This window comes from Acipenser ruthenus, chromosome 45 (genome assembly GCF_902713425.1).
Source record: "Acipenser ruthenus chromosome 45, fAciRut3.2 maternal haplotype, whole genome shotgun sequence".
NCBI classification, from domain to species: Eukaryota; Metazoa; Chordata; class Actinopteri; order Acipenseriformes; family Acipenseridae; genus Acipenser; species Acipenser ruthenus.
The window spans coordinates 4428721-4450308 of record NC_081233.1 but is presented as its reverse complement, the minus strand read 5'-3'; the positions used below and the strand labels follow the sequence as shown (position 1 = coordinate 4450308).

At 41.8% G+C, this 21588-nt stretch overlaps 1 protein-coding gene across 3 annotated transcripts; it reads right to left on the bottom strand.

The window, feature by feature from the left end:
* Window positions 1–1660: 1660 nt before the first annotated feature.
* On the bottom strand, window positions 1661–18358 carry LOC117401089 (dnaJ homolog subfamily C member 14). 3 transcript variants are annotated; one of them, XM_059013428.1, is made up of 7 exons: window positions 18264–18358; window positions 12608–14455; window positions 10566–10672; window positions 10072–10191; window positions 7654–7814; window positions 5390–5492; window positions 1661–4137 (listed from the first exon to the last, which is right to left on the bottom strand). In XM_059013428.1, exons 2-7 carry the CDS (start codon window positions 14408–14410, stop codon window positions 3885–3887), a joined length of 2547 nt encoding a protein of 848 aa, XP_058869411.1. In that variant the 5' UTR covers window positions 14411–14455; window positions 18264–18358; the 3' UTR covers window positions 1661–3884. The 3 variants fall into 3 exon arrangements, with proteins under 3 accessions (XP_058869411.1, XP_058869412.1, XP_058869410.1); XM_059013429.1 differs by lacking the exon at window positions 18264–18358 and adding an exon at window positions 17700–17815; XM_059013427.1 differs by lacking the exon at window positions 18264–18358 and adding an exon at window positions 17515–17814.
* Between the last annotated feature and the right edge of the window lie 3230 nt (window positions 18359–21588).

The following is a 21588-nucleotide window of genomic DNA, read 5'->3' as shown; positions in this document are numbered from 1 at the left end:
ACAATAACAAGTAGTTGTCATGCCGTCAAAAACCTATAAATACCTCCAATGTTTGGATTCAAACACAGGCTCCCTTGAGAAAGATATGTACAACATATCGAAACGTTGGGCAGCTGGCTCTTTGAGCTAAAATATATATATATATATATATATATATATATATATATATATATATATATATATATATACACACACAAAATCAGATCATTGTTTTTATTATCGTGTTCAAAATGAAACAGTATGTATTTTTTCTTCAGTAATAACGAGGTGTTTAAATTGGTTATTTCTGAGTAGCCTACAGAGCACTGCCCCTAAAAATAAAAAAACAGAGTTGAAAGGTCAAATCACACAGGCTGCACCGTGTCCAAGAAACGGGGCATCACAAAAATCAGAAAAAAAGACCAGAAACAGAGAAACCTCTCGTTTTATCTACAGTTTGCAGGAAATAAAAAAAGATGTTCAACAGCAGTCTGAAGTATTTTGTTTAGCAATGTTTAGTTTTAGAGAAAGTGAGTATTTATTTTCAACAGACTACTTGGGTACACTGCAATGTGTGAAAAAAAGGTTTCAAGAAATAAAATGTAAGTATTAATATTTTTTGGAGATGCAAGCCCACTTTTTTTGTTTAAAAATAAATAAATTAGCAAGCACTGTATGTATGTGAAGATCACAACCGAGTTTACAGTAACATATAATCTGTTCATTTACATGCTTGCTCACACGTAAATGCTATGTGCAAACACAACCAATTTCCACACACTCGCAGATTTGTATTTTCACTGCATGACATACTGCATTTTTAAAGAAAATAAAGGAAGTGCCCAACCAAATTTATTATTACCTCCAAGATTTCACTGACTTTTGTTCAAATTCACGATTTCTGTTACCTCCGTGATAAAATCATAGCCTTAGTAATAATTATAGCGCACACTGATAAAGGGAAATATTTCAGTGGTAGGAGTCTACCAGGGCTCATTGTATTGTGTTGTATTGGCTTGCACACTATTAAGGTCTGCTGCATGGAACAGGCTCTCCAAAGTATCAAGGCCTTTATCCTCCAGGGGCGGCAGCTCATCCAGTCCGGAGCTCCCGAGTAAGAAGCAGTTGGCTTGGGGATCGGAGACGCACACTGACCATTCCCCTCCTCCACACTGTCTCAAACATTTCACATGCATGTCTTTAAAACAGTTTGGATTTCTATTTAGGTTGTTGGCATTTTAAACTAAATTTTGTTTTTCAGGTTGGTGTACATTTTGGTGACAAAATAATTCCATATTAATTGATTATTTACATTGGCCTTCTTTAGAAATTTGAAGTAAGCAGTGTTGTGGAAACAAGCGTGCCACCCTCAATCCAGTAGCCAGAGACACTTGAATGAAACGTCCAGGGCCCCACATTTCTAAAACCAGTCCAACCAGCTTAACATCGCTTGCGTATCACCCTCCCTCCACTTACCATCCCTGCATTAAAATATCCCAGAGTATAATGGGAGTCCCTGGGGACAAGGCCCTGATAATACCACTCTCATTTACAATCAGACAACTCTCCACTTTCATCAAATAAAAGCTTCTATAAGTGCGTGCCAGACAGTTCAGTATGGGAATGTTCAGAATATATAGCAGGGTAACACAGCATAGCATACAGAACACTGACTAGACTGTACATTGAAAAGACGTGTTTATTGATGAACAGTATTGTATAGTATTATATTGCAGCTCTACAGCAAAGTAGGAATACTGGTTGTATCAACACTTCTTGATGTCAGGTTATTGTGACTCAGGCCCTTTGAAGTGCTAATAAATAGTCTGACTATTTCTTAACAATTAGGGCAGGTGATTTTGATTCAGACGTGGGAGGAGAATTCAGATTTCACATACTGAAATAATAGAGCAAGAGACACTTGTGATTTTGGTCAGAATTTGTAGTTAAAATCCCTGCATCAAAGGTATTTGTTTTTAGGGTGTGGTGTGAATATTTAAAAAATTATAATAAAGCATGGCTTCTAATAACCCCTTTCATGATTGTCAAACGTGTTTTTTTTTTTGCTTTTAACTTAACCCTTATTGTCTGGTACCAACAAAGCCATCTCAGAGTTAGCTGAAATACAGTGGAATGCTACTCAGAAGGGAGGGATATTCATACAAGACTCTTTAAGGGTTAAGAGGCTGCAATGCAATGATGGTATCATTTCTGTTTAAATACAGGGCAATTCAGAACTCAATAGTTAAAGCGAAATCTGCAGATTATGTGCAAGATGATATGCAAAGGAAACATGACAGAGACGCTGTGACGCACTGTGTGCCCACCAGAGGGCTGCTCAGTAACGTCAACATTTTAGTAGAACTGAAAACAATTCAAAACAACAATTTTGAATTAGGAATCACCTGTATTGTGCAAGTACAGACCACCAGGTGGTAGTGTAACCTCAGGAAAGACTGCTGTTTTCATTAGTACAGTAGTGTATTTATGAGTGTTACAAGAGATAGCCAAATGCCTAATCCAAATAATCTGGGAACAATCTAGGGTCATCTGGGTGAATTCAGCTCACTGTTCGACCTCTTGCCTCAATTCACTGATAAAATGAGGCCAATAGATTAGAGGTATGCAAACACTTACCTCTTACCAGGGAGTCCCTCTACAGCCATACAATAAACACAATGAATATATTCACATGAAAGCATGTTTCAATACAACATCAATACGCTGCACGTGACTACTTGCTTCTTCCTAGAACAGTCCTTGTAGTCTTTTTAAACCCATTCAGCACCTTCAATGGGCAGTTCCAAAGAGCCACTGTGTCAATGAGGCAGAGTGGAAAGCCCTAATCTAGATCATACCCCAGATCCAAATGGGGATTTTTGGTAACTTCGCACATTCCTTGAGCTGGAACAACCCATACATCACCTCCCACTAGCATGCCTGTAAAAGTATTACTCCCATACTTCCTGACAGTATTAGAGACACAATCTCTGTGTTGAACACCCTGGGATCCTACCCTGCCATGCTGAGGTTTGCTTTCATTCCTCATCTCTAAAACGAAGTAGATATATAATGCTGATAAACTGCTTTAGGAAATAAACCCAAGAATAAAAAGCCTGCGTTTATTTCTGCATGTACTGGAGCTCTAGATTGATCTGGTTTCCGGTTCACTTTCTAAAAGGTACATGTTTTCATTGAAGGCATTGAGATAGACTTCTAGTCGAAATGTTTCTCTTTGAATTGATTTCGTTCAGGATTTCTACAATAGCAGGAATGCATTTAAACTTGAACATATTGGTAATGTTTGTACCGATCTGAAAAGCCCACAAAAACCCCTCTGTCACAACATTAGATTGCATCTGAATAAGTATGGAAACATTAAGGCTATATTTGGTCTATATATATTTGAAACTTTTAGGCAAAATTCTAGACCTTTAACATTGCAGTGTCCACGTTTCTAATCCCCTCGGTACAACACACTCTATTGAAATCAATGACACATGGTTCCGGCCCCAGTGTTCTTTGACATGGCAGGTCAGTGCATTTCTCAGGTGCTCCAATCAGGTATCTGGGTGGGGAGCACTCTTTTCAGAAGCATCCTTAACCCAGCCTCTTTACAAAGATTCTCACAAACTTGACAAGTGCAGGCTGTCTGTGTTTCAGTTCCTCTGGACAATCTTGATTTTCTATAAAAAGAAAAGGGGGTGGGGTGGGGGGGTGGGGGGTGGTTTCCACACTTGGTATGGGGTATGGGGCTACATGTCCCATGTTGTAAAGCCAGTGCAGTCTGCTCCTGTGTTAGGGCTTCCCATGTTGTAAAGCCAGTGCAGTCTGCTCCTGTGTTAGGGGTTCTCAAGCTGTTTACCTCTCTCTCGCTGCGCTTGCGTTTGTGTCGTTGCTCAATTCTAGAAAGGCCGTCTAAATTTCTTCTTCCGTCTCGGTCTGGTGCTGTCAGTCCGGGGCTGCCCTGGGGGAGCAGTGCTAGAGGAGAAGCTGGCGGCGGTGGGGGTTGCAGTGCCGCTGGGATATGCAGCTCCACCTGCAGGTGGAGGACTGAAAAAGCCCCCGTTTGGCATGTGGTTGGGAGAGCCCTGGAAAACCCGGTTAAAAAAGTCTTGCAGATCGGCAGCTGAATTCGGGCTGCTTTCTGAAGGGGTCCTGAGGGGAAAACACAGGCAAGTGAGGGGTGGAGCTTCACTACGCACATGTGCAAACCTTCCTAAACATGTTCAGCCAATGATGGGTACTTGAATGAAGCCATGGTGTGCAGTGCAGTAAAACCTTGATTACCAAACTGATTATTCAAACCTGTCTGTCGTGTGCAGTGTTCCTGTGCCCTGTTGTGATGAAACATGCGGTGTGCAGCCCCTGACCTCTGCTATGCACAGTGCAGCCCCTGACCTCTGCTATGCACAGTGCAGCCCCTGACCTCTGCTATGCACAGTGCAGCCCCTGACCTCTGCTATGCACAGTGCAGCCCCTGACCTCTGCTATGCAGCTTTTGTAAAAGGGTTATTACATACTTTTTAGGTTTTTAGGTTTTTTGATTGGAAAAAGTCATCTAAACAATTTTGAAGTGGGAATTTGATTATCCAAACATCACCTGGTCCCAATTAGTTTGCATAAAGTGAGGTTTTTCTTTACTGTAAAAATCCTACATCTGTAAAAAAAAAAAACTACATCTTTAAGAAGGAATTCTCATAGCAAATGCCCAACTTGGACAAAATGTTAATGAATGATCGCCACCAATCTACCTAAACCACAGCGTGTAAGAACTGCGTCTCACAGCCATGCCTTACTCAAAACAGGATTTCATAAAAGGCAACTGGTTCCTGCCAACTGTTGAAAGAACTTTTAGAATCTACACCTGTATTGTTGTAATGTTTTTTTTTTGGTTTTTTAGCACAGCGATAGGATATTTAGCTGAAGAGATTTTTGCTTCAAGTCAAGCTTTTACAAAGTTAAAGGACCCAACAAAATAATGACTAAAATAAATCTTTGTGCTGTCCTACATATGGGAGAGGTCACATGCAGGACTAAGTGGTTTCAATGTCTCTGTGTTCCTTATTCAGAAGTGCAGGACTGAAATATGTAGAAGTCTATTTTTTTTTTTTAACCCTAATTGCTAAGAAAACAAATACCCATTAAAATCAGATACGCGTTTACCATGATGCATGCATTTTTCATCTATGGAGTGATGGCAACACATTATACTGGAATTATTGTCATGTTCCTTAAGCAATATTAACACAATGCAATCATGATTATGTTGAAACAGATAAGACTGGAATATAAAAGGGGACTTTGACAGCAAGTAATGAGTTTATACTGAACACTACTCAGTGAACTCAACAACTCAATCGTGTGCATGACTAACCCATATGCACAGCGTCTACTTGTCCAGACTGACCTCTGTCTGCCCGAGCTGGCGCTGTCCTTCGCTCCGAAGGAGATGTGATAGGGAACACGGTGAGTGTCTGGAGAGATCCCGATACGCTGGCAGCCTGCCCACTCTGATGAGACACAAACACACACCACTCATCAGCTGCTTGGTTCGGGACAGGAGAGAGGGCACAATGCCTTACACACAGCAGAGTTCTGCTTTAAAGTAGTTCTGGAATTACAGAAGTGGCCCTGTTTGGGAGGTCGGTAATCAAACTGAAGTAAAGATTACTGTTTTATTTTTTTACCTGCTGTAATAATTAAATGAAATTATCAAAAGATGACAAGTGTGTGGTCTGCCAGTTTAAAACCTTCCGCTGCGGTCACCTGAAAATACAAGATCCTCCTGTGCTGCTGAACTAATGCTAAATTTATAACAATACATCCCAAGTACACCCCCTATTCCCTTATTTTTTTTAGGAACAAAAATACAGAGATCAACTATTTTACACAACTCATCTCACCATTGGAGTCAGATTCCTTATCGCACTGTAACATTTTTGTCCCTGCATGGTAGTTGTTACGACTGGTTACTTACACCACAATGCATGCAAGGTATTATGGGCAAATGGTACCAAATATCATGTATTTAAATGAACACACGTTTGCTGTAATATGTGCCACTTTCAAAACTGCACATTGAGACCTACTGTATCAAATACTGTGTCTCAAAGAGCCACCTCCAAACCTTACAGGGTGTTGCTGTGCTTGTTTCATACAACAAAATACAAATTTACTATAGCATTGTCCATGCCAAGGCATCCCAGGGCGCTTCACAAATCAAATGTAAATGACCCCTAATGAGCTTGTGATGGAATCTGAAGGATTCGATCGTGCTGGCTTTCTGGTCGGGGCAGAGCAACTAACAGCCCTCACCCAGGCGATTCTAACCGAATTTGAACTGCAATCACACGCTGATTAGATGGAAATCTTATGCATCTTAGATGTCATGCAATTATTAGTTTGTGACACTGAAGATGCTTTCACTTCTGCCCATGATAATTGCCAGGGCTGACCACATACATAATGTTTTTTTAGAAATAAATGGCAGGTAAGTTTCATGTACAGTATATAGCATGTGAAGTGCCTTGCAGGTAGACTTATGAAATGATATGAAGCTCAAGCTAGAACCTCTTCAAATGGATCTCAGTGGAAGATTGAGCTTGTGATTAACCCCTTCAGTGCTAGGGGACGTACACAGTACCTCCTCCTATATTTTGCACACAATCTGTGAGCAACCGATCACTTCAGAAATTGTACTGAGTGTGAGAGTTTAATCTCTCGAAATATGTGAATGGTGTATCGGTTATGTGTGTTTTTCAGTCCAGTCAGTAAACTAAAGTCCATATTATATTTCAGACAGTGCTTTAATCTAAGCAACTTGTGATGGCTACAACATTTAGGGGATCGAAGGAGCTATTCTGGTAAACTGATCTTATTTTCACAACTAACTGATGGCTGTTGATTGCTGCAGGCTGCTTCTATATAGTATATTGTACTGTATATACTCTACTAATCACCATGCACTGCTGCAGGAGTGCGAGTGACCAATCACATGTGTGGAAGGGTTCAGTGTTCACAATACATGTGGTTGTCCCTGGTTACTTTGCTGTCCACAGGGAGTTTTGCCATGCTAAATGTGGGGAGGTGTCAATGTCGGCAGAATTAGCATGGAAAATGCCTGCCAGGGCGTGTCTTGTTTTGAGGATTATTGCAGCTGGGAACCTCATGTAAAATTAAACAAGTTTGATATCCCTGCCAACCTTACAACCTTTTATTCAAAGCAAAATAATGTCATACAGTTTGAATTTTGTATATATCTAGTTCTAGAAAATATGCCCCAAAAGGTTCACACTATGAAAGACACAAGATCATTTGACATAGCGATGTTCTATTTTTTTATGTTTATTTTTAATAATGATGTTTAAGCAGCCGTGACAGAACCATAACACCTGTTAGAAAAATATATTTTTTCTTCATATATAGTCAACATATTGGCAATGTGAGACATATACAATCTGTCTTATTACCGTGTTAAGAAATAACTTTATATATATAATATATATATATATATATATATATATATATAATAACATTTTAACCTGCAGTATCTCAATCAGTTGACCAGATATTTTCCTAGGTTTCCTTTAGAGACTTGTGAGAAATTTGACTTTGATTCAGTGTGAAATTGAGGAAACCCTCTAGCAGCAAAGGGGCTAAGCTGGCAGGTACCTGTGATATCAAAGACTTTCCCATCCATTAGTGCGAAGTAGGTGATGCGCAGTCCCAGCATGCTCGACTCTGCCCAGAAGTCCCCTTCCTCAGCTCCGTGCCTCCTGTTACACTCCCCGCAGTAGCGAGCATCACTGGCCTCCCGCTCCAGTTCAAACCTCCTGCAGACAACAATGAGCAGCATGATAACCAAGCCTAACATCTCCATGGAGGCCTGGGGATAGAGCAGCAAGTAGAACTCAACCGAATCAGTGATCAGGCAACAGCTTCCTGTGCTTTATTGTCAGGGACGCCTGGAAATAGTGGGCTTTTCAAAAAAATTCTATAAACAAAGTTATTGAAATGTAAGTTTGTACTAAATATGACGGGGAGTAGAATCCCTTTCTAATTAGAACGGAAATGTGGCCAGGAGTTCAGGCGTTCATTGATTGGTTTTGTTTCGACTCGTTGCACTGTGTTTGTGTATACCCTCCCGCGCTAGGACTGCCATTGCTGGTACCCTTGTGGCAGCCACCTGCCACTGCAATAAGAATTTTGTTACATTGTAAATGAATGGTGAGCGCCCGAGTGGCTTGCCATCTCGTTCCAGTCTGGCCGAGGATACCCACACCTGTTACAATATGGGCTTGCAATCCTATTAAGTCAATGGCAAAGAAATAAATAAAAACACAAAAAATATACAATAAAAAGCGAATCACAAAACAGACTTGTGTAAAGTGGACCCATGCACACTTCGTTGTACATTTTCTCTTTGGGATTGCGTATATCATTTAAAATCCTGTTTTTGTTCTGGGAAGTTAAACATGCTGTACAAGTGTTTATGTAGCAATTCAACAAAGAGAAGAGAAGTTTTGCTGTTGGGTTCTCAGCAACAACTAGAGCTTGCAAATTCCTTAAATAGATTTATGCAAACCGAGCTCTAACATAAAACCTGATATGAGAAATTTGGGGGTTATGTTTGATTACAATTTGTGTTTTCAAAAAATTACAAGTGTCTTTTTATCATCTACGAAACACTGCTAAAATAGGTCTTTTCTTTCTTTCTTTTCTTTCTTTGTTTGATGCTGAGAAGTTAATTCATGTTTTTTCTCTAGACTTGACCATTGAAATGCTTCGCAGCTTGTTCACAATGCAGTTGCTGGGGTTCTCACCATTACAAAGAGACAGGCTCATATACTCCTGTGTTGGCCTCACTGCACTGGCTTCCAGTGTGTTTAGAATTGACATATAGAAGCACTAAACGGCTCATCACCGGATTACCGAAGAGAGAATTTATCCCCATGTAAACCTCTGTGTACTTTAAGGTGAGCCAACGCTAGCCTTTTGTGCCTCCCAAAGGTAATATTGAAACGGAGGAGAAAGTGCATTGAGTTATAAAGCCCCCAGATTATGGAACTCTTCATAATTCATAAGCCCTTCTCTATTAGAGATGCAGCTTCAGTCTATATTCAAATCAAGATTAAAGGCTTACTTTTATAGTTTAGCCTTTTTAACCTGACTCACAAATACAATTGTTTTACCTATTTTATTTGCTTATTTTTGTAATTGTGTTTTATTTATTTATTCTTATTAAATGTCCTGTTTTCTTCAATTGTTTTTATTTATTATTATTATTATTATTTACTGTTACTTTGTAATTCTCTACTGCTTCTTGATACTGCAGACTTCTTTGTTTTAACTGACATGTAAAGTGCTTTGAGATACTGTGGTATGAAAGGCGTTATATAAATTGAACACGATTTCACGTTCAACGCCACAGCGTGAATGAACTTCTTAGATACGATTTTAACCCATCTGTCTTATCCCAAAAGGTTATATGCTGTTAAATCCCCCATGAAGTTGTAATAAGCACGGCGCTGCAGAGGGAATCCTCCCTTGAAGCTGTAATAAGCACTGCACTGCAGAGGGAATCCTCCCTTGAAGCTGTAATAAGCGCGGCGCTGCAGAGGGAATCCTCCCTTGAAGCTGTAATAAGCGCGGCGCTGCAGAGGGAATCCTCCCTTGAAGCTGTAATAAGCGCTGCGCTGCAGAGGGAATCCCCCCTTGAAGCTGTAATAAGCGCGGCGCTGCAGAGGGAATCCTCCCTTGAAGCTGTAATAAGCGCGGCGCTGCAGAGGGAATCCCCCCTTGAAGCTGTAATAAGCGCGGCACTGCAGAGGGAATCCCCCCTTGAAGCTGTAATAAGCACGGCGCTGCAGAGGCAATCCTCCCTTGAAGCTGTAATAAGCGCGGCGCTGCAGAGGGAATCCTCCCTTGAAGCTGTAATAAGCGCGGCGCTGCAGAGGGAATCCTCCCTTGAAGCTGTAATAAGCACGGCGCTGCAGAGGGAATCCTCCCTTGAAGCTGTAATAAGCGCGGCGCTGCAGAGGGAATCCTCCCTTGAAGCTGTAATAAGCGCTGCACTGCAGAGGGTCCTACCTGTGCTTGCCCTCACACTTGCTGCACATCATGGTGTTCATGGCCTCTCTCAGGTCGTCCTGCAGTTTGGTAAGGAACTCATTCATGGACTTGGTCAGCTCGCTCTCCGCCATGCGCTTACTGAAGGAGACAATCAGCAGTTACATGGAGAATCCAAGACAACAGGTATATAATCCATTACACCAAGATCAAGAAAAAAAGAGCTCACTTTCATATATAATTCGTTCACGGACCACCTCAATTTTAGGTGTCGCAATTTGCAAAATAGCCAGTTGTACTACTTATTACCATGTTAATGATACCTCAATTTATCCATTGTTTTTATCTATTATACAACAGCAAGAAATGTCCTGCTATGAAAGTTTGCTATAAAATGTGTCAAACGGCAGTGAATGGAAATGCACAGCAGTTAAGATGTATCGAATTCTCTCATTTGCTGTACCCATTGAAGCCCATAATACAACAGCAGCTCTGCAGTCTGCAGTGACGCTCACATCTCATACTGCCTCCTGGTCTCCGGGTTGCTCACAATGTCCCAGGCAGCTCTCAGCACCTTGAAAGCCTCCTCTGCTCGGGGGTGCTTGTTCTTGTCAGGGTGGACCTGAGAGGAAAACAGGATTTCATGTGAGCTTTAGAATGCGTTTAACAATATGTAAAAGCTTCATATATAAATCATTGACCAAATAACAGTGAGGTCACCACTCTGCATGTCTCCTCGTGAGTATCTGGTACAGTCTGCCTTCTAAACCAGGCCTGGAGCTCTTCTCATGGAAACGCTTCTACCCATTTTGATCACTCTATACTCGAAGGCATGTTTCTGCAATCAGGCACTGTCAACTGCACCAATATTGAGAATAAAGTATGACAGAAAACTGCTTGTAAGAAACTTATTTTTCATTTATATAGTTAACTAATTGATCTATTTCACTGAAAACACCGTGTAACAATTTTTTTTTTTTTTTTTGGTTCCTGGGTAGTAAGTGTTATTTCCTAATGGCTTATGCCTCAAAAGTATAGAAAATGGCTATTATTCCCCACAAACTTTGCTTTTGTGACCAGGACAGTGATATTTTAAAATTTACCTATTTTCCAGAACATTCCAGATAGAGTCAGTGCTGAGTAAACTTGGAGTAACTTCTAGAACTTTCTAGAACTTTCCAGTAATATAAATAGTAGTATAAATACAGGGGCCTTAAGCCCACCAGTTCAGTTTAGTTCCAGCTGCCTAAGTGGATACATATCTGCATTTTTCTGAGATGGCATCAAGAGGCTGCAATGGTGGCATTCCTGATGGGTCTCCAAGGCGGTTTTACCAAGTTTCCCTGCTATCTTTGCCTTTGGGACAGTAGGGACACCAAGGCGCACTACCACAGGCAGGACTGGCCACAGCGGACCGAGTTCTCTGTGGGGAGGAACAACGTCAAGTGGGAGCCACTGGTGGACCCCCGGAAGGTGCTGATGCCACCACTGCACATCAAATTGGGCCTTATGAAACAATTTGTCAGAGCTCTAGATAAGGAGTCGGCAGCCTTCAAGTACCTTCAAGACTTCTTCCCTAAGCTGTCTGAGGCAAAGGTCAAAGCCGGTGTCTTCGTCGGACCACAGATAAAGAAGATCCTGGAGTGCAATGAATTCCCCAAGAAGCTCACTAGTAAGGAGAAAGCGGCTTGGAACAGCTTTGTCGCAGTGGTTCGGGGCTTCCTGGGCAATCACAAGGCCGAAAACTATGTGGAGCTGGTTGAGACTCTGGTGAAGAACTACGGCACAATGGGCTGTAGGATGTCCCTCAAAGTCCATATCCTTGATGCTCATCTTGATAAATTCAGGGAGAACATGGGAGCATACTCGGAGGAGCAAGGCGAGCGCTTCCACCAGGATATGCTGGACTTTGAACGCCGCTACCAAGGACAGTATAACGAGAACATGATGGGAGACTACATTTGGGGGCTGATTCGTGAAAGTGATTTACAGTATAATCGTAAATCTCGAAAAACTACTCACTTCTAAATCTTTTGTAGTCATTTTTGTATTACTTTAGTATAAATACATGTTAATTTGGATTCATATGTTGTTTTTTTCTGACTTTATGTGAACGAAAAGACACAAATCCGCCCGTTTTCTCATTGGAAATAGGTAAATTTCAAAATATCACTGTCCTGGTCACAAAAGCAAAGTTTGTGGGGAATAATAGCCATTTTCTATACTTTTGAGGCATAAGCAATTAGGAAATAACACTTACTACCCAGGAACAAAAATTGTGTTGCATAGTGAAATGTTATGATTTTGTTGATTAGTTTGTACTGATTGTTGAAGGATATTTTAAGTTCTTATCCCTCAAACTTATTACTCCCCCCCCCACCCCCCCCAAAGACATAATGATACTGACTGACTGACTATGCAACAACTCAGACAAGCCTCTCGATTTATAGTCATTCTGCATTGAGAACTGCTACTGTTGCACACATAGGGCAGTTCTTGCAGTCTGTGGTAGTCAAGTCATTGTCCAATCATTAACATCATTCTCCGGTCCACTCACCAGCACTGCAAGCTGTCGATAAGCCTTCTTGAGCTCCATGTCCGAAGCGGTTATCTCCACTCCCAGCACCTTGAAGGGATCCAGCTCCTCTTCAGGCAGCCCTGCCATCGCCAGCAGCCTCTCCAGCTCCCGGGCAGGCTGGTACTTCCCTGCGGCACTGCCGCTGCCAGGCAATTCAGGCGCAGTCCGGGCACTGGAGCCCCACAAGCCAGCAGTCCTGAATTTACCCCACAGCCACAGTCTCTGCCAGGCCCCCACCAGGAGACCACAAGTCCTTGTTTCTCTCAGGGCGTCCCAACAACGCTGAAGACCAGCCCTGGTGGCGGAGCAGTAGAAGGTGCAGTGCTGCTGAAAGGATGGCCCCCACCATTTCTCAGAAAGTCTGGTAAAGCCAGAGCTAGCGTAGCGCCAGGAGAGCCGGAGGCAGCCCACACAGAGCATGAAGACGAGACAGAGCAGAGCCAGGAGCATCTTGAGGAGACGGCACGCCCAGCCAGCCAGCCAGTGGCCAGCCTGCTGCAGCCTTTCTGCTGCCTGGCTCCCTCTCCACTGACACCACTGGAATGAGCTCCTGGCCTTGTCCTTGACAGAGTCCAGGTCAGTGCTCTGGGCCAACAGCTCTGCACAGCAGGAGTAAGCCAGCGCCCCACCCGCTTCTACATACTCCCCACAGCGGTGTGTCCCAAACACAATCAGGTCCACCACCATCCAGAAGCAGGACAGACACCAGGGCTTCACTGACTCCTCCAGGAGCTCCCTGCACACCAGGAAGGGCTTTGGAGCCGAGGATTTGGATCTCTGCTGATGTTGGTGGTTGTTTCGGCGCCGGGTCTGCTTGTGTCTTCCCCCTGAGGCAGTCTTGGTGGAGGGCTGCTCCCAAAAATGTTTTAGCCCGGCTTCAGAATCTCTCTGGCTGCCAGCTCTGTTCCTGTGGCGCTTCCCGCCTCCTTTCCTGCAGCTGGAAACCCGCTCCTCCATTCCTCCTCCTCTTCCGCCGTTCATCCGCGATTCCTGCTCTTCGTCATCCTCTTCCTCCTCGTCACCCTGCTGTTCTTCTCCTAGTTCTCCCTCAGGCTCCTCCCTCTTTTCTCCTTCCCAGACTGGCAGGCCTGAATGCCTGGGCTCTTCACAGTCCCAGTCATTACATTTGCAGCCGAAAGCAACGGACTCTGAAAAGCTGGATTTCTTTTTATGCTCCTTCTCACAATCAGGAGGGCCCAGATTTATTGTCCTACCTCCATTAACAGATTCATTACCAGAAGGACTCAGGGGATGCTGGTGGTTTTGGGACTCCAAGGTGCTGGTTGCTTTGTTGTTTTCCGTAGGCCCTGGTTTGCAGTCTCCAGCAGAACTTGAATGGTCTGGGTAGCAGCTTGGGGATTCCCTGGCCTCTGCAGCACCACAAACAGAAATGTCATTAGGCAGAAAGAATGGCGCTTGCAAACAGGACTCACTGCCTCCCTCAATCTTCCTGAGCTCCATGTCCAACAGGTCATCCGAAGAAGGTTCCCCGGGAGATTCCCCCCCATTCTCCCCCCAGGACTTGGCCCCTCGGCCACAGCTTTCAATTTCGATGGGGTTCACGGTCTGTGTGCTGCTCGTGGCCCACCTGTCCTGTTGTGCAGCAGGAGGCAGAGTCTGTGCATTCCCCAGGCCCTCTCCTGCATGGTGAGGCTTCACAAAGGAACTTATAAAGTCCGGTGTGTAATGAGGGGAGCCATCGCGCACCCCATCCCCTGCACTGCTCTGCCTCTGGTCAGGTGCTTCAGTCTTCTTGCTGGCATTGCTACCCTTCTTATCCATTGCAAGCTTTAGAGCCTTCAAACATCATGTTTCAGCCATCTTCACCTGCCAGAGAGGAACAAAAGAACAAACATGAGCCAGAACACTTACTTACTAGAATGTTTAATACAATGGAACAGAGGCAGGCATTGGTAATACATCTGGAATCAGGTACCAGTTCTGAAGAATACCTGGGTATTTGGGAAGCCTTTTAGGTTAGTGAAAAAGTATATTTGAAACCATGACTGCTTCACCTTCCTGTGAAGGTATGTTTGAAACCATGACTGCTTCACCTCCCTGTGACTAGTATCACGGTCAGATTTTTAACAAGAAGCGCCGTCCGATGACTGTTTCTAATTAGAGCCTCTGTCCTCCCGCCAAACACAACGTTTGCGACATGCATAGGTTACGTATTCAAGCTAAAGGGCTTTCATTGGGCAAAATGAAATCAAACTAAACAGTCCGTATTGATTCATCTACCAGCACACGTTGAGTGTGCTGGCAGTCTTACACAAGTACATTTTTCAAAGCCTTCGCCACTGTGAGGAACTTGGGGGGGAAAAATAGTTGAGCCACAAGGGAAAACGTTTTGTTTGTGGTGACATTGCGAGCGGGTAGCGGGAACGTAGCAAGCTGATCTCCACTCCTCGAAGTCCGAGCGGCTCCTCAGAGAGGCTTACTGGCTGCTCTGACCTTCAATGGGTTCCAGGACTGGCACCATGCCTGCCTTTAAAGATGCAACATCTCATTCCCAAACACTCTTCGGTGCTTGTGAATGTTATCACTTAAAGGTGAAGGACAATGACACTGGCTGCTACCAGGTATAGGGCGGGTTGACTATGTGAGCGATCCCACAAAATTCTACTAATACTTTTTAATCTTGAATAATTGGGACAGTTTATATTAGCATGTCTGAAATTGCTGGCTGTTTCCCCAGAAAAAAAAAAAAAACTTTCCAAAAAGATTCTTGCTCATGTTATGGATTTTGCGAGGATTACGTCACTATAGCAAGGTGCACAAATCTGGTGCTCAGGGTCCCGAGTCCTCCAGGGTTTATAGATATCATTAAATAATGACCTGAGGGAGGCCTGGAAGGAGGTTACATTGGTTCAATTCACTTTCCCTTATTGGGCCAGAGAATATTTATCTCACCAGATCTCATTATTGAATCTTGCATTCATTCAAATCCAGCTACAGAATGACTGTGAATCGCACCAGCTCCAAACGAGGTTGCTAAGAAAGATATTGTTTCATCTAAGGAAAGCAATTCTCCCATATCAGCTGTTAAGGTTTAAACATATTTGTGTTTCCAGAATCACCCTCGTATATAAACAGACACAAACATTCAGAGTGCTGTGTTTATTTCTAGTGATGGGCACCAATATCGATATTTTGATAACGATATTGTTCGATAACCCTGTACATACCAATCTATGTCAGTCTCGTAGGCAAAGAAACACCACTAAAGTATTATTTAACAATGCTATTCCCTTGATTGGTGTTTAGGTACCAAACGCTATTTGCATGCTGCATTAAGTTTGGCACTATTGGATATGAACTTCCAAAACATTTTCTGTTATTTATTTATTTAATTATGCTGTATCAGCCATATTTACAATCCAGCCTCGCCTCACTTATTAAATATGTACTGCAGACTCCGAGCTCACAGTGAAAAATGAAACGTCCCTCGAGAAGACTGCAGCTTCGGGCACTACAGCCCCGTCAGTAACAATAGTCTTCCCTCGGGGCAATCATTTTCCACTATAACCCTCCAATCCATATTAACTAATGTATGTATGTATGTATGTATGTATGTATGTATATATAATATCGCAATTGTTTGTTTTGGAAGACATCGATATCAATATATTAACATTTTCATATCGTTGCCTACCACTAGTTATTTCATTCAACAGGACAGCTGTAAACAACCCATTATGCTGCCTCATCCTCATTGGTAGAATAACTACAGTAGGAAGTTCACTGTGTGCCCTGTATTTCTTTAATCCTCTAGATGCATCATGCACACTATATTATGTTTCTTTAATAATATTACATTCATATTCCCATTTAGAGAAAGATGTGGGAGACAAACTTCCTGTCCTGGCAATGAACAAACAACCCAGGTCCTGACCTCTATTAGCACCTTGTCTTGTGCAGGCACTGGAAATGTTTCTGGGATTTCAACTACCACTTAAGAACATAAGATCATTTACAAATGAGAGGAGGGCATTCGGCCCATCTAAGCTCATCCAGTTCTTAGTAGTGATTGACCTCAAAGCTTTGTCATGCGATTCTGCCTCAACAACATACCCTATGTGAAGAAGTGCCTCCTTCCCTCTGTCCTATGTCTGTCTCCATTTTAATTCCAACAGTGTCCTCTGCTCCTGCTTCCTGTACCATAAATTAGGGGTAACTATGTCAACTGCTTTTGAGATTTTAAAATCTTAAATGCATGTCAGATACTGAGTCAAGTGGGGCTATTCCACTCCATAGTCTCCTCATGAATATGAAACCTGCACCTAGCACTGGGGAATTCCAACTGGACTGAAAGCAACAACTCCAGGAAACTACACATAACGAGGTGCTAGAAACATACAAAACCCCAGATTCAAATGTCTTCATTAGAGAACCTAGCCAAGCGTCCAAAAACCAAAACAATCTTCCCACAACACATCCAAGAAGTTACAAGGTTTCACCACAATTTTATGCGCGGATATAACATTTTTTAAGTCTTGTTATATGGTCTGGATTATTGTATATCTTTAAGCAAACTGTCCACAATATTTGGAAAGCGTGCTGGTTCATCTCCGGCTCCATGACCCGGCTGTATTGACAGACTCAATCCCTTGGGGCCTGGTACCTTCCTACGCCGCATGATTCACGATAATAAGAGCTCATTTGTTTCCTGGGTTATCTTGAGTGTGGCCATGTTGACAATTAACTGATGCAAGAATTATTAGAACTAGTCAGATACCACTGTATTAAGTACACAGAGATCAGAAGTTACAGCATCGTAGCCTACACACAACTGAAATACACAACACCTCCAGTGCACACAGCTATTTCACTTACGTTATAAAACTTACAACGTCAGAAAAATATGAGTGTATAAAACAACTTACTTTTCTAGTGAACCTGGAAATAGACTCGATGACATTTTGAAGAAAAACACGAACGAGCTCGCTACATCCGGTAATAAAAACACAACACAACACAACCTTGTGCGGTAAACTCGCAACACCGCGTTGCGCGCACGGGTTTCCGTGGAGACGAGCGCAGTTTCTATAATTGCGAATATTTCACGTACGTCCTGCTCGCGCTTCTGTCCTGCGCGCCCCGCCTGCAGCAGCAGCTGTTGTTGTTGCTGTTTCCCTTCCACTTCCGGGGCAAAGGCCACGGGAAACTTCAAATCTCGCACGGCGAAATGAAACCGCGAGATTCATACTGGAGATACTGCCGTTGAACATAGTTTGTTTTATCAAAGTAAAATAAATCAATCAATTAATACATGAATACATTTTGATCCACCCATCAATCATTTGTTTATGTTTTAACATGCAGGAAAGAAATAAAACCCGCGTCTGTATGTATGCACAGGATGATGAGGATGATGATGATGAGGATGATGATGAGGATGATGATGATGATGATGAGGATGATGGTGTTTGACAGAATGCTGACCCCAGTGTAGTGTTCAGTTTCGAGTGCAGGCAGGTTAAGCAATGGTTTCTATTATTCTAATAAGATCACATATTTTGCACTTCCATTCACTATATAAGTCTCAAATGTGCATTTTGAAAAGAAACACATTTTATAGCAACATGCATTTCAATTTAAAAACATGACCGATCTGGTAGCTTTACTGCTTTACCTCTCTGTGGCCAGTTCACCCCGGCAGTGTCTTCTGGGTCATGTAACTGGAGGCGTGTCAGTCAATAGGGGAAGCCGATTGGTTGTTAATAGGAAAGCAGCCCGTGAAGGGGCGGGGACGATCCTCCAGGTGACCCATTGATTAAAGCAGGTAGGTCAATGATGTCACGAATGGGCGGGGCTCACAGTGGCGCTCTTGCCTGGAGCCCAGAAGAGCGCTTTGGCAGTGCGCTCTGAGTGCGGATTGACGCTTACCTTGCGAAATGTTTCTGGACATACTTCAGCTTTCATTCGCATAAGTAACGGAAGTAGCAGAGAGAAAAGCATTACATTCACCAGGACAGGTAATGGGGACATTAAAAAAAAAAAAGAAAGAAACTTTGTCCTGCATTGAAAGCGCTGTGCTCACGCCGCCCATCGCAGATGTGTCAGCGACAGACAGCTTGGTGTCCTTCAGTGCCGTCATTTAATCCAACGCTAACATAAAACGTTGCTTGTGGGAAAAGATGACAAAACATGACTCGTGAATTCGTCACGATTGGATAATGTTGTAAATGACTTTATTATCAATAGACTACTTTGTGTGAATTTGTAATGTATACATGTTATCGTCTAAGAATGGCTGTAGTTGGTTAATACTGTTTACACATTTAAAGTCAGATCACCAGTTGTACCATTTCACCAAAATATAAATGATAATTAAAAAAAACAAAAAACAGTTTAACTAGTATTTGTACTAAATGAAGACAAAACATTTTAGTCACTTTGTATAAAATCTTCGTCTGTTCTTCCATCTATTTTATTTGAATGAAAGTCTTTGTAAAGGGGGGTGTGAATACTCACCAGCACCACTGGGGTTTGTTATTGGTATTATTAAAGTACATTGAAAACAGCCCATAAAATTCTTGGAAAAATAATCCCTTTCATTTTTTAATATTTACAAAACACACACACATTTTATATTATATACAGTATAAGTTTGAGAAAAAGGAAAACTGCTGTGTACCAAAATGATCAATAAGAAAAAAGAAAAAAAAGAGAAAAGGATATTTCAGGTACTTAAAAAGGTAGAATTAATTGATTATTATTTATTTCTTAGCAGACGCCCTTATCCAGAGCGACTTACAATTGTTACAAGATATCACATTATACATTATTTCACATTTTTACATACAATTATCCATTTATACAGGGGTTTTTACTGGAGCAATCTAGGTAAAGTACCTTGCTCAAGGGTACAACAGCAGTGTCCCCCACCTGGGATTGAACCCACAACCCTCCGGTCAAGAGTCCACACTGCTGCCTTGCACTGATTACAAATCAATTATCAGGACGTTTCGGACTACAAGTCCTTCATCGGCTGAATACAAAAAAACAGTGCTTTAAGAAGTTGATAAAAAACAAACAAGTAGTCTTTTAAACAAAATTCCAGAATGTTGTTGATGATGATGATGATGACGACCTCATAATAGAATGTTCATTCCAAATGGCTCCAAAGTGCCTAGTTTGAAAATAAGTTCACATTCCTTTTGTTTCCTGACAGCATTAGTTCCATAGCATTGAACCATCCCACAAATTGTGATGTCTTCTATAGTGTGGTCATTTCTGTTAAAATGTCTGGTGACAGGAAAGGTAGAGGTGTTAATTCGTATACTTCTCAGATGTTCCACAAAGCGATCAGCCAAGCGTTGTTTTGTTTCACCGGTATATAGCTTGTTACATTTGATGCAGCCGATGCAATATACTATTCCTTTACTAATGCAAGTAAAAGTATCATGGATAGTAAATGAGGGTTTTGCTCCCTTAACTACTGTGTTGCTGTGACTGTATTTACAAGTTGCACAACGTGACCTATTGCATGGAAACGTACCCTTAAGACTGTCCAGATTGTGTCGAATGTTACTGTGGACCACATGCTCTCTTCGATTTTTGTCTCTTCTGTATGACATTAGAGGAGGGTTATTGAAAATAGGAGCTGTAGAAGGATCTTCTTGAAGAATGCTAAAATTTCTTTGTATGATGTGTTGTACTTTTTTGGTCATAGGTTGATAAGTAAGAACACGGGGAATACGGTTGTTGGTATTCTGTGTTTTGGTTTTGTACAAGGCATCCTTTCTGTTTATTGTCGATACACTTAACTGAGCTTCTCTAAGTATAGTGTCTGGAAAACCACAGTTTCTGAAAAATGCACACACGTCATTTGTTTTATTCAAAAAATCACTATCAGCACTGCAAATGCGTCTCAGTCTTAGTAATTGGGAGTATGGAATGGAGTTGCGACAAGCTTTGGGATGTGAGGAGTCGTATCTTAGATATGAATGAGAGTCTGTTTCTTTGTAGAAAATTGTAGTATTGATGGTACAATTAGAAACCGTGATGGTAATGTCTAAGAAAGACATTTGTTTAGAAATGTTCCATGTATACTTTAGATAAAATGTATGAAATCCATTAAATCTTCATTAGTGTTATCTGAGATGCCAAATATGTCATCAATGGATCTAAGATATAACATTGGTGTATGTCCCTTGTACTGTTGAAAAACTTTATTTTCAATCCATCCCATAAAAAGACATAAGACAGCCCCATTTTTGTTCCCATACTGACACATCTAACTTGTTTATAAAAGTCTCCATTAAAGGAGAAACAATTCAAAGAAAGGACGAGTTGGGCTAGCTGCAAAAGAATATCGGTTGCAGGTTCTTTTACTGTCCGTTTATCAAGGAAGTATTTTAGTGCTTGTAAACCGTCACTGTTGGGGATATATATATATATATATATATAGTGAAAGACTCGCACCTCTCATGTTCGTTGCCCCTTTAAAAACACTGACCCAACCCACAGAAATTGATTTTTGAAAGCGCGGTTGCGCTATTTTTAATAAACACAAAAACAAAAATAAACAAAAAACTAGCTCTCTTTGAGCAATAACTAAACAAAACAGGACCCTAACTAAAAACAGGACAGCTAAGCTGTTTACCTGTAACAAAAACAAACAAATAAAACAGCGCACACACACACAAAAGGCTTCACTCTACCTTTATCTTTTTTTCAAATTACGGCTGTGCCCACACAACAGCACAGTCGGGCTTCCACCCACATCAGTAACCAAGAACAGACTGACTGCTCTCCTTAAATACCCTGCACCTGGCTCCAATTTTCAATAGTAGCCAGGTGCAGGTAATGATTAACAATAAAACAATTAACAAACCAATTAAACAAAACAAAAATGTGCCTTGCGCACATGTTTTTTTCTGCAGGGAGGTTTTAACTCCCTGTTGTCTCACAATATATATATATATATATATATATATATATATATATATATA